Genomic DNA, 12,696 nt, shown 5'->3' with positions numbered 1-12,696 from the left:
CCTCAGAATTTATTGACAAACTGTCTATCAAGGTAAGCCTAATTGTGTATCTGCTAAAAGTATCCAGGAGCAAATGGAGGAGAGGGTGGGGGCAGAAGGGCCTTTTCAGTTTTGGTCCAGTGGGCTTATGGTTGGGGCAGGGGAAGAGGGATGTAGGACACACAACATACAATGTGCAAACATCATACTTTATTGTGAAAATAAATAGAGATCACAGATGGGAAAAATACTCAAAATGACTGCACTTTAGGTGGTTATGTTGCTTGACGTATAACTTAACTTGGGCTTCTTGGTTAGCCAGACTTCCAACTCCAGTCACGGGGTTGGCCTTAGGCTGGTTAAAAGAGGAACAAAGATGATATGGGTGGAGATAAAGTTGATATGTAAGGGTTTCTTTCAGATTTGTTTGTACACCTCCTTTGGGAACTTGCCCCCAGTCTAGAGAAAGGAAAGTAAAGGAATTAGGATGTCAAAAAAGTCAAGCCTTTTCAATTGCATTCCCAGTCTACCCAGCCTCCACTTCCCTGGCCTTCCTGAAGGCCCAGAAACATCCATTTTTTACTTACCTCATTCTTAGATCTCACCTGGAGCTCAGCAAAGACCTGATCAGCCATGATACAGTTCCACTCATTGTCCTGGAGGTAGCTGGGATGAGAGAAGATCAAGTGACTTCCATTAATACTCCAGGACAGACATGCTGTCCACAAAATGCCATTGCTAAAGTTATACTTCTTTTTTGTTGGGACACATGTACCAGTATGAGCACTATTAGAATGATTAAGAAAGACCTAGTGAAAACCAAAATGTCTATCACTAACATTAATGCCCACTAGAATTCAAAGCATAAAAATAGGAAAATTCAAAAGAACAAGGGAGCATAATACATACTGATTTTTTAAAAGATGCTCAAGTAAATAACAAATGGAAATTAAAAAATAAAAAATTCCCAATCACCATTTTAAGATGTGAAATTCTGTGAGTTTCTAGTATACTTACAAGATCACATAACCATCACAATTAGCTAATTCCAAAACATTTTTATCACCTTCAAAACAAACAAACAAACAAACAAAAAAAAAACCTTACCTATTAGCACTCACTTCTCATTCCCTCTTTCCCTTCTTTGCCCAGACCCTGGTGACTATTAATCTGTTATCTATCTCTATGGATTTGCTTATTTAGGACATTTTATATAAATGAGATCATACAATATGTAGTCTTTTGTGATTGGCTGCTTTCACTTAGCATAACATTTTTAAGGTTCATTCATGTTATAGCCTATATTATAACTTCATTATCTTTTATTACTTAATATTCCATTATATTGACATATCAAATATGATTTTTCCATTCAAGACATTTGGCTTGTTTCCACCTTTTTCTATTATGGACATTCATGCTCAAGTTTTGTGTGAACGTTTGTTTTCATCTCTCTTGGTGGAATTGTTTGGTCATACAGTAATCCCAAGTTTAACACTTTGAGGAATTGCCAAACTGTTTTCCACATTGGATGCATCATTTTTCATTCTCATCCTGCAATGCATGAGGGTTCCAATTTATCTATATCTTTGCCAATGTTTAAAAAAGCTGGCACATAATAAATGTACATATTTATGGAGTACATAGTGATATTTTGATATACACAATATACAGTGATCAGATGGGGTAATAAACATATCCATCATTTTTTTTTTTTTTTTTTGGAGATGGAGTCTTACTCTATCACCCTAGGGTAGGGTGCCATGGTGTCATAGCTCAAACTCCTGGGCTCAAGCGATCCTCTTGCCTCAGCCTCCCAAGTACCTGGGACTTCAGGCATCCGCCATGACTCCTGGCTAGTTTTTGGTTTAGATGGTGTCTCGTTCTTGCTCAAGCTGATATCAAATTCCTGAGCTCAAGCAATACACCCAGCTTAGCCTTCCAGGCTGTTAGGATTACAGTCATGAGCCACTGCACCTGTCCCATATCCATCATCTTAAACATTTACCATTTCTTTGTGTTAGGAACATTCAAAATCCTACTAACTATTTGAAACTATACATTATTGTTAACTATAATCATTCTACAATGCTAGAACTTATTTTTCCTATCTAGCTGAAATTTTGTATCCTTTAACAAATCTCTCCCTATCCCCTCTCCCTCTTACCAACACTAGTTATTGTCATTTTTAAAAAATCATAGCTGCATTGGTGTGTATGAAGTGGAATCTCTGTGTAGCTTTGAATTTGCATTCACCAGATGACTAAAGATGTTGAACACCTTCCCATGTGCTTTTTGGATATTTGTATGTCTTTTGGGGGCAGAAATGTCTACTTTGATCTTTGCCCATTTTAATTGGGTTGTCTTTTTATGGTTGAATTCTTCATATAATCTGGATACAATTCTCTTATCAGATATATAACATGCAAATATTTTCTCTGATCCTGTGGATTATCCTTTCTTTCACTTTTTGAGAATGTCTTTGAAGCAAAACAAGTTTTAAATTTTGTAGAAGACCACTTTATCTAATTTTATGTGTATGTGTGTGTGGGTACATGTGTGTATGTGCTTTTGCTCTTATATGGCAGAAACCAAAGCCTAATTTGAGGTCATAAATATGTACCGCTGTGTTTTCTTCTAAGATTTCTACAGTTTAAGCTTTAACTTTTAGGCCTTTGGCACACTTGGATTTGTTGTTGCTTACAGTGTAAGATTAGGGTACAACTTCATTCTTTTGTGAGTAGATATCCAGTCATCTCTGCACCTGTTGACAAAAGGCTATTCTTTACCCATTGGCTATTTTTGATACCCTGGTTGAAAATTCATTGATCATAATGGTAAGGTTTTTTTGAACTCTCATTTTATTCCACTGATCTGTATGTCTGTTCTTATACTCATACCAACCAGTGTTGATTAATCACTGTAGCTTTGTAGTGAGTTCTTCAACACCGTTCTGCTTTTTCAAGATTATTTCTGTATTTTGGGTTCACTGTATTTTCATTTAATTGTTAGGATTAACTTATAAATTTGTACAAAGATGTCAGCTAAGACTTTGCATTTTCATTGAATCTGTATATAAATTTGGGAAGTATTAACATCTTAACAACATAAGTCTTCCAATATAACAACGTGGAATATCTTTTCATTTATTTAGGTCTTTTTAAACTTATTTCTACAATCTTTTATAGATTTCAGACTATATCTTTTGCATTTTGCTTGTTAAATTTGTTCCTAAGTATTTTTTTAATGCAAACAAATGGAATTATTTTCTTAATTTTATTGTCTGATTGATCATTTCTGACATAGGAATGGAATTTTTGTATATGCAGAACATATTTAATAGTTTTTTTGCAATTTCCTTAGGATTTTATATATACAAGATTATGTCATCAGATATCACATTTTTTAAATTAATATCATTATAATAATAAAATTTATATACAGAGTATTTTAAAAGCCCACTTTTGGGGAGGCACAATATCTACATAGTTGTGTTTACAAATTAACCAAAAGTTTCCACATTTCACTCCCTACTCTTCCCACTTCATCATGCCTATCCCAGTACTTACTTCTGAGACCACTTGAGATTCACCCCAAATTGAGTGGAGAAAGTCTGCACCATTTCCTGCTGTCTCTGAGAGAGGGTGGGCAAGGAGCTGGAGAAGGGTATGGGCATTGAGATGTAGAAGGCACTCTGGATCTCTTTGGGGCTGGCATTTCTCACTATCAGCTCATCATTCACAATGCGCAGACTGAAGGAAAGATGGGCCCTCAGAAAATCAGACAAATGGACAACCCCACACTTCCAACAATGATCCTATTTCCACTGCCACTCAGCAGCAAGATGCTTCCAAACCTTTACTCTGCCTGCCTTCCAGATCCCTTGGCTGGTAGCCTTTACCCCTACCAGATAGTCTACCTTTGGAGATACTGTTTATCAACTTGGTTAGATTTTTAGATTTAGCCCCAGTACATTTACCTTTTACAAAAGAAGCAGACCCTTACCCTCATTTTCAGAAAAGGACAGTAGTCACAGGAAGTCTTATTACTCAATAACAATTCCATAGCTAAATATTAAGTATTGGAGTGAAGAAAAGAATTTAGTATTTTCCTAATCTAGACTTCCCCTTTGATCTACCTGTTAGTTTTTCCTGGTATTGGGAAGACCCCAAGACTGTATTATTACATTTCTATATCACTGCCCCAGGCTGGAATGAAATGCTCCTACCCACAATACAGCACTTACCTGGAATTGCTGCCAGAAGTTAAGATGAAAGTCCGGGTGAAGGCGCGAACACAACCCTGAGACATTGCCTCCACTTCAACAGCAACAAACAAAGATACCTCTTTAGAGATGCAGATGTTTTACATGTGCATGTGAGGTTCCCAGTCAGGATCTTACTTGATACTCTTGTGGCACCCTAAAGGGATCCAGACTGGGACAGTTTTTCACTGGGAGTCAGTAGGGGGTTTCAGGGACTGAGAGGGGCAGCAATAGGAATAATGAGCTTCCAGTAATAGAACTTCCTAATGTGTGCCAAGTGCCTTGACAAACACAAGTTCCCTTTACTCATTTCTTTATGGTTGCCCAGGAGACGAGCTTACCGGTCCCATTTAGCAAATGAGGAAACTGAGGAGTTAGGTAACAAATAGGAAGAAGTTCAAAGTTGTAAAAGCAAGGACCTGTGATAAGAACCCTCAAATTCTATAGCCTGTGACCCTAACGTCTGAGCTGTGCGGGGCAGACAGGCACTGATGTAGGTCAGGTCAGTAATGACATTTGGGAGCAAAATATGGGTGGGAGAACACCAAAGTAATCTAAAGGGAGCATAGAGGATGGGAGAGGAAGAGAGGGAAACAACCTAGAAGTCTGAGCATTCTTGGAGTTCAGTCCAGCCAGGGGAAGGGAGTGGTAAGAGATCTGTGGAGGAGATTCTACAAACACTCACATTCCTTGAACACTCCATTGACAGAAAAACAAAGCATCCTTTCCTAAAAGGGAAGAAGAAGAAATCAGGATTTTCATGATCCTCTTACCTACCTATCTATCTACTTTCTGCCTACTTCAGCCTTCTCAGCCTGCCTGAGGGAGGAAGCAGATGCTCACCGTCTGGATACACAGGTCTACCACATAGGAGTTAAGATCATGCTGAGTTTTGGGCAAAACACTGAGGGAGTCCACAATCTCATGTTTTGTGTGCTTTAGCAGCTGAGCCCGCAGATCTGTGCAAGGAAGAGAAGCGTGGGGGCTGCCACACCCCGGCCTGTGCACTCTATTATTAACTTCACACTGCTTTTCCCATGCTGATACCCCCATCACACATTTACCAGGGTCCTTCAGCTTCTTTATATTCCTGATTTCCTTGAAGTACTCGCAAAAGCTCCTCCTAGGAGAGAAAGAGGAACAAGGGATGATTGTCCAGGCAGAACAGGAGTTTCCAGGAGCTGGCCTGTGTCTGCTGGGGAACCACAAAGCCCCAGAGCAGAGTCTAAGCCATGTTACTCACGCAGCTGGGTCCTTAGGGTTGAAGGGAATGGTCAGGGAGAAGCAGGCCTCATCATGGTAAGCATTGAGGAGACCTTGTCGGTCTCCATAGTCGTAGATCAAGTAATACCTGTGGAGTCATAAAGAGAAGAGGCTATGTCTGTGGTTTGGGCCTGAAAAGAGACCTGAAAACTCCCCTTAACTCATGAGTAGACATGTGCTGGAGGTGCCTTGTCTTGTCCCAGCCCTCCCCTGCCTGATGGTTCCTGGAGTACTGACTGAAGCAGGAATTGAAGTACCAGACTCTTCAAGGACTCAGATCCTCTATAGCTTTCCTGGAATGAAAAGACACATGAAACTATATGGCTGACAAAACATCCCTTGCAGCACCTCAAATCTTCATGGTGCCTCCTCACCTTACAAGGTTTTATAATCCCAAGTGCTTCAACGTCAATTACAAATGGTGTTGTTAACTCCTGGCCATCCTGAGGAAGGGAATAAGATAGTCAGCAGTGACAATCAGGGATATGGAACTAGAAGAGCAAGGAAGTAAATGAGTCCAGGGGAACAAGGTCAGGTGCGAAATGGTCTTTGAAATTCTATCAGCAAGACAACAGTTGGAATTTTCACCGGGGGTCCTAGAAGCCTCTTTTATTATATGCAGATATTGTGTGAATTAGTAATCTTGAGTGAGTGTATGTGTGTGTTTATGGTCACATTTTGTCAGTGACAACAGCCATGCTTTTCTCAGGAGCTAATTGTCCATATTTGGCTAATAGTAAAATGTAAAAACCTAACCAAGGCAATTCTCAAAAAGTCTGGGGGCAGATATGGAAGTCATGTATGTTAGTAAGAATAAAACAAGACAATGATGACAGTAGATACTTACTAAACGTAACAATTTGGGGAAACAATCCAGGATGGCACTGTCCAAAACCAAAAATAGAACGAAGTGATTGACAGTTCAGGGTGGTATTCTCTCTCTCTCCCCCTCTAGCTCTCCTCTCTCTCCTTCCTCCTGGGTAGCCTCTACCTTGAAGCAAGACTCTAGGGCTTCCCTGCCTTCCTTACCTTCCTACAGGATCCCATAGAAGGCTTCCCAAGGATCAGGGAATGGGGCGAGAGCCCAGGACTCTGCTAATTCACTGGGCATCCACCATTCTTCTGGGCCTGTCCTTGGCCTTGGCCAGTACCAGGTCATCCCCCAGAGATTACCCAGGACTCTGAGTCAAGGAGGTGAGCAAGGCCAGAATCAGGAGGCATGCAGGGAGAAATGGGTAGACAGCACAAAATGCATGAAGGTCTAAGAGGAAGAGATGGAGGAGACACAAGAGAATAGAAGCCACGAAGAAAGAGGAAACAAAGCAGAGGTAAAGGAACAATGCTTTCCAAAAGCAGTGGGAATTAGAGAGGAAGAGAGCAGAGAAGGGCTCCCCTGCACCTGCACTTTCCCTCACCTGCCCCTGACTGGCCCTGGACACCAAGCCAGAAACATAAAGCATTCACTTTTTGGTCTGGGGCCTTTGTCATCTGGGTAAGCCCAGTCTGAGCTGGGCGTGGGAAATGTAGCAGCCATGGGGATAGGAGATCTTTCCCCAGGAGTGAAGCATCAGGCCCCATATCAGCATGGGGCGGAGGGGCTGGGGTCTCCTCTCAGGATCACCTAGTTCTATACTGATGGTTGTGGCCCAGCTGTGCCCATCTGAGCTGATGCTTTGCCCCAGGAGTCATTCCCTCCTTGGGATACCCAGGCCTCCTCTGAAGAACCAAGGATGCTGTGAGGTGTGGGAACAGGGAGGGGCAGTGCCCTGAGAGGCTTATCCTCCTGGTCCCCTCAACTTCCTCTGCCTTCTGCCTCCCCCTCCTGCTTCAGGAAGCCCTCTGACCACTGGTAGTAGCTCACTTCTGGTCTCTTAATGCAGGGAACCTAGCTTTCTCCCCAAGGAGGGCCCATCTACCATTGCACCAGAGGAAAAGATGTCACAACAGCAGCCACCCAGGGCCTTGGCCCTCAGCATGGGGCTGGGAAGCTACCATGTCATCCTGGGACATGGTGGAGGGTGGGCTGTTGCAGAGCAAGGGAAGGAGGGTCCCTCTCAGCAGAAGGGATAGAAGGCCCATGTCAACAAGGAGGCAAGAAGGCCTGGGTCATCATGGGGCCTTGGACTTCTCAGTCCAGGGCCCCAGCATCTGGCCCAAGTCTGGACAGCCCTGGTGCTGGTGAGGAGGGGAGACCTGCTTCCTAGCACACACTCATTCAGGACGTGTCGGAGGAATCTGGGTGCAGAGAGGCGGCAAACACACCCCCGAGCAGGGGGAAAGGCGGGCAGGTCAGGGAAGGAAAGAAACCATGTAAGCACAGCTGAGGGACACAGAAAGAGAGGAGAAGGCAGGCCCAGTTGTCTTCCCAGAGGCCAAGGCTGCCTCTTCCCTTAGAAGGGCACTGTCAGGGGTAGCTAAGGCTCCTGAGGGATGAAGGGGCCCAGGAAGGGTGACAGCAGTTACCACTGACCTTATGTAGGCAGACTTGTCTGGGAAGGTGCTGCACAGGGGGTTCCCTTCTAGCCACAGCTCTTCCAGCTTCAGTCCTTTCACCTTGGCCAACTCAGAAGCCGACTTTAGCTGAGAAAGATGAGAGGGAAACTGGAGAGGGAGTCCCAGGGAAAGAGAGACATCCAAGACCCTGGACCCCTCAGTCCCCTCCTTCACCCAGAGATACCTCTGCCTGCCTGTTGTCATTACCCCGGTACACACTGCCTCCCAAACCCCCACCCAAATTTGATCTGGCTCTCTCCTCTCACCTCATTTTTGGAGAGGTTCAGGATCTTGACATTGGGGGCCTTCTCTGTAATGTCAGACAGGCCATCCAGACGGTACAGCTTGTTGTTGCGCAAGTTCAAGGACAATAACTTTGTCAGAAGAAGAGTTAGGGTGACGTTTTCTCTCTAGGGCCTCAGAGACAAGCCTGCCCTCCACCCCATCTCGTCCATCTCTATTTCTAAGGCCTCACCTCAGGGAAATTCCTCTCAATGATCTGCAGGGTGGCAGCCATGCAGCTTCTTCGATTCAGGATTATGTCCACATTACAGTCCATCAAGTCTTCAGAAAAGGGAATCAGAAGGCCAAGAGGGGTTCACCTGGACCAGCAATAGCACTGACCCCTCTCCTCAAGTTGTCATCTGGGAGTATCCCTCCCAGGCAGACCCCTATGCCTTCATCTACCATAGAACCACTGCTGACAGCCATACCTGTGTCAAAGCGGAGCTTCTGGAGATTAAGAGCTTGCTTGGAGATACTATATCGTTTTTTCATAGTCACCTGCAGAGACAGAGATGCAGAGTGGCTCTGAGGCTGCGCTGGCAGTGGTGACAGGGAAATTGGGGCCTCAGGCAAGAGATGAATCTGGGAAGTGGCATACAACGTGCTTTGGGTCTGCCTTACCTTTAGCTGCTCCATATGTTCTGGCTTCAACTTATTCTTTACAGAGTAGGGGACCTCAGAAGGACTGACAAAGATAGATATCTACAGGAAGGAAAGGCAGAGCAAGCTCCAGGACCTCAAACCACACAGAAGATGACCAGCCCCTGGCCTGTCTTTCTGTCCCGAGACAAGGTACAGGGAATACCTTAATACATACCTTTCTATTTTCGTCACTGCAAATTTTGTAGCTGACATCCTTCAATGCAGAAGCAGTTGTAGCATCCTGGACAAAGAACTGTGCTCGGTATTTCGAATAGTGGAACTACAGGGAGGAAAGGCCAGAGTGACAGTGTCAGAGGCCAACAGCCCCTGCTGAGCCAGATCTCCCCGCTCCCATGGATGAAGCCTATCCATCTGGCTTCACTATGCCCTCTTACATCAACGGGGGTGAAGGGAACACGGCAATGGCTCTGGATTGATTTTATTAGCCATGTCTTGTCATACTTTACTCCATGAGGAATCTAAGGGTGAAAACAAGAATTAGGAGAAAAGAGAGACAGCATGGAATTGATCCTGGAGAACATACTCAGGTGTTTTCTTCTGATCTACACAGCTTTAACAGGATTTAAAAATATATTTTTTCAGACAATTATACTTTCTCTGTATTCCACATTTACCTCCCAAATGATGAAATTCAGATGCTCAAAATCATTTTCCTTTCATAAGATTCCAGGATAGTCTACTTATTAAAGACCAAGACTGTTCTGCTGACAAGAACTCCAGAGACTCATCAACCCTACACTCCACTTGAGCCATGAGGCATCTGTTGGAGAGCTGCTCTGTTTTCTTGGCAGTAGTTTTCACCTTTGCCTTTAGACAACCTCTCATGTTTTCTTGCAGTCAGCCTGTTCCCTTTACATCCCTTCTCTGAACCTACACTTATATGTTAACTCCCTGTGTCACCACAGAAGTATAAAGCACTTCTACATGTGATCAACACAACTCTTTCTGACCTGCCTCTCCTGAAAATTCCCTCCACTTTGCCAGGACACTCACTGTGATCTTGAACCAGCACCCCAAGTCTCGCTCCTGCATTTTCTTCTCCATTTCTCTCTTGGGAGGAATTCTATCTTGGCGTTCATTATACCATTCAATACCGTTCTTGGGTTGTAAGGTAGATAATTTTCTGTGGAGAAATGGATAATAGGATGTGTCCATAAACGTACAGAAATTCACAGAAATGCTACAAAGTTTTGTCTATACTCTCAACTCAGTGGTAACCAGATTTGTAATTAAGATTGCTCAACCATATTCCACTTCTATCATTCTTCACTTTATCAGTTAAAGAATAAAAAGAAGACCACAGACAGTGAAAGAGTTGCACAGTCCCAAGGGCTGCTATATGCAATCCAGGCTGCCTGGTTACTTACTGCCGTACTTGGGGGCTCCCATAGACGTTCCTTATTTCCACTTTTTCATCATCCTCTCGAAAATGGGAAGGCAGAAGCCCACGCCTACCATGTTCATAACGAAGTCTCCCCTTGCCAAAATTCCTCTGGAAAGAATCCCCATTTGCCTTTTTTCCTTGAGGAGCACTACCAACATTTCTGTATTCTAAAATTGGGAACAAAAATACAAGTTTGAAAATAGATCAGTGGTCATATGCCATGAACCATGTCTTGGCATAATACCACAATAGGGAGAGCAAAATGGAAGCATGCTCTGGTAGAGCAATCACACAAACCCCAGGAAGCAAACCTCTCTACCTGTCCATATATGAGAGGCTTTTCTCATAGATAGTATAATTTAGGGAAGAAATTTTGAAGGAGGAGGTAATTGTGTGGAATCATTTGGAAAATGGACCAGGATTTAAAGAACATAAGTGTGAACTTTCATGGGTCAGGCTGGACATCAGCCATATACCAGGAAGGCAACCAAATTTTGCCTTCTCTTATCCTTCTGTAATCTAACAATCTCACCAAAACCTGGTAGGCAACTTCTCTCACACCTCCCCCAAACGAATCAGCTACCAAATTATTCTGATTAGCATTCAGCAAGCTGTAGTTTTGTTTCTAGTAGAAGCTTTCATGATAGAATAAACGATGCAACAGACTGCTAAACTGTCTCCTTACCTCCAGCCTTGTCCTCATCAATATTTTTTTGAAATACCTGGAGTGAACTTTCTTTTTGCACGGGCCGAAATGTCTTGCAGCATAGGAAACAATGCTTCTAATCTCTACTCTAACAAGGGTCTGAACAACGAACTGAAATGGTAGGTGTCAACTACAGTTTCCAAGTGTTTAGAGATTTTTCTATGGTCAAAGAGCATACTCTGTATGATTTCAGTTCTTATAAATTTATTGAGATTTGTTTGATGGCTTAGGATTTGGACTACCTTTGTGAATGTTATAACACTTGAAAAAATGTGTCATTTCATGTTGTTTTGTGGAGTATCCTATATATGGTTATTGTATTAATTATACTATACATTATTGACATCCTTGCAGATTTTCTGTCTAGATATTTTATCTATTTCTTTCTTTTTTTTTCTAGAGACAGTCACACTTTTTCACCCTCAATAGTGTGCCGTTTAATGTACACAGCTATGATTTAATATTAATAAAAAAAAAGAGTGCCATGGTGTCACAGCTCACAGCAACCTCCAGCTCTTGGGCTTAGACGATTCTCTTGCCTCAGCCTCCCCAGTAGCTGGAACTACAGACGCCTGCCACAACACCCATCTATTTTTTTTAATGCAGTTTGGCCAGGGCTTGGTTCAAACATGCCACCTTCAGGATATGGGGCTGGCACCCTACACACTGAGCCACAGGCGCCGCCCAATTTTATCAAATTCTGAGAGTAGGGTGTTGAAGGCCTCAACAATAATTATGAACTTGGCTATTTCTCCATTTAGCTATTATCAGTTTTTGCTACATGTACTTTGAGGCTCTATTGTTTGGGTGTGACCATATTTAGGATCATTGTATCTTGCTGGTGGATTGATCTTTTTAACATTATATAATATCCTCTTTGTCTACTAATTTTCTTTTTTTTTTTTATTGTTGGGGATTCATTGAGGGTACAATAAGCCAGTTACACTGATTGCAATTGTTAGGTAAAGTCCCTCTTGCAATCATGTCTTGCCCCCATAAAGTTGTCTACTAATTTTCTTTGCACCAAAGTCTGTTTTATTGAATATCATGGACTCAGGTATGCTTATAATGTATTTTGGTTATATTTCTTTTTCTTTTTTTTTTTTTTTTTTGAGACAAAGTTTCATTATGTTGCCCTCGATAGAGTGCCATGGTGTCATAGCTCACAGCAACCTCAAATTCTTGGGCTCAAGGGATTCTCTTGCCTCAGCCTCCCAAGTAACTGTGACTATAGGCACCCCCACAACGCTCGGCTGTCATTGTTGTTTAGCAGGCCCAGGCCGGGTTCAAACCTAACAGCCCTGGTGCATGTGGCCGGTGCCCTAACCACTGAGCTATGGGCACTGAGTCTGTTTTGGTGATAATTCATACTGTATTTACCCCTAGGAATTTCTTTGTTTGCCCCCCACCACACTTCCCACCAACATGTTTAATTCATAATATGGCAAGATTTGGAAGTTTAATTTACATCTAAGGAAATAAGATAGCATCAATTATCTCTCCCACAGGTGTATTCAATAGGAGTTTTATTTTTAATCACATTCAACTGAAACAGTATACTAGTAAATGGTAATACTAGTGGTTTTGGAGATGGGGTTAAAGAAATTAGAGTATTAGAAACCAGATTCCTTTTGGGCTCTAGATTTGAGGTTCTCCAGA

At 42.6% G+C, this 12,696-nt stretch overlaps 1 protein-coding gene across 1 annotated transcript; it reads right to left on the bottom strand.

Moving 5' to 3' along the window:
• Positions 1–396: 396 nt before the first annotated feature.
• Positions 397–9,991, bottom strand: LOC128576949 (nuclear RNA export factor 2-like). Its single transcript, XM_053579055.1, has 19 exons — positions 9,941–9,991; positions 9,322–9,405; positions 9,102–9,206; positions 8,906–8,986; positions 8,713–8,782; positions 8,475–8,563; positions 8,266–8,373; positions 7,977–8,086; positions 6,354–6,390; positions 5,881–5,949; positions 5,744–5,799; positions 5,487–5,594; positions 5,308–5,366; positions 5,087–5,202; positions 4,929–4,971; positions 4,226–4,298; positions 3,549–3,731; positions 567–645; positions 397–438 (listed from the first exon to the last, which is right to left on the bottom strand). The coding sequence occupies exons 1-19, from the start codon at positions 9,989–9,991 to the stop codon at positions 397–399; spliced, it is 1,563 nt and encodes a 520-aa protein (XP_053435030.1).
• Positions 9,992–12,696: the final 2,705 nt, after the last annotated feature.

Source organism: Nycticebus coucang, chromosome X, assembly GCF_027406575.1.
Source record: "Nycticebus coucang isolate mNycCou1 chromosome X, mNycCou1.pri, whole genome shotgun sequence".
Taxonomy (NCBI): Eukaryota; Metazoa; Chordata; class Mammalia; order Primates; family Lorisidae; genus Nycticebus; species Nycticebus coucang.
Note: the sequence above shows the minus strand (reverse complement) of the source record. Positions and strands in the feature narration are given on the sequence as shown.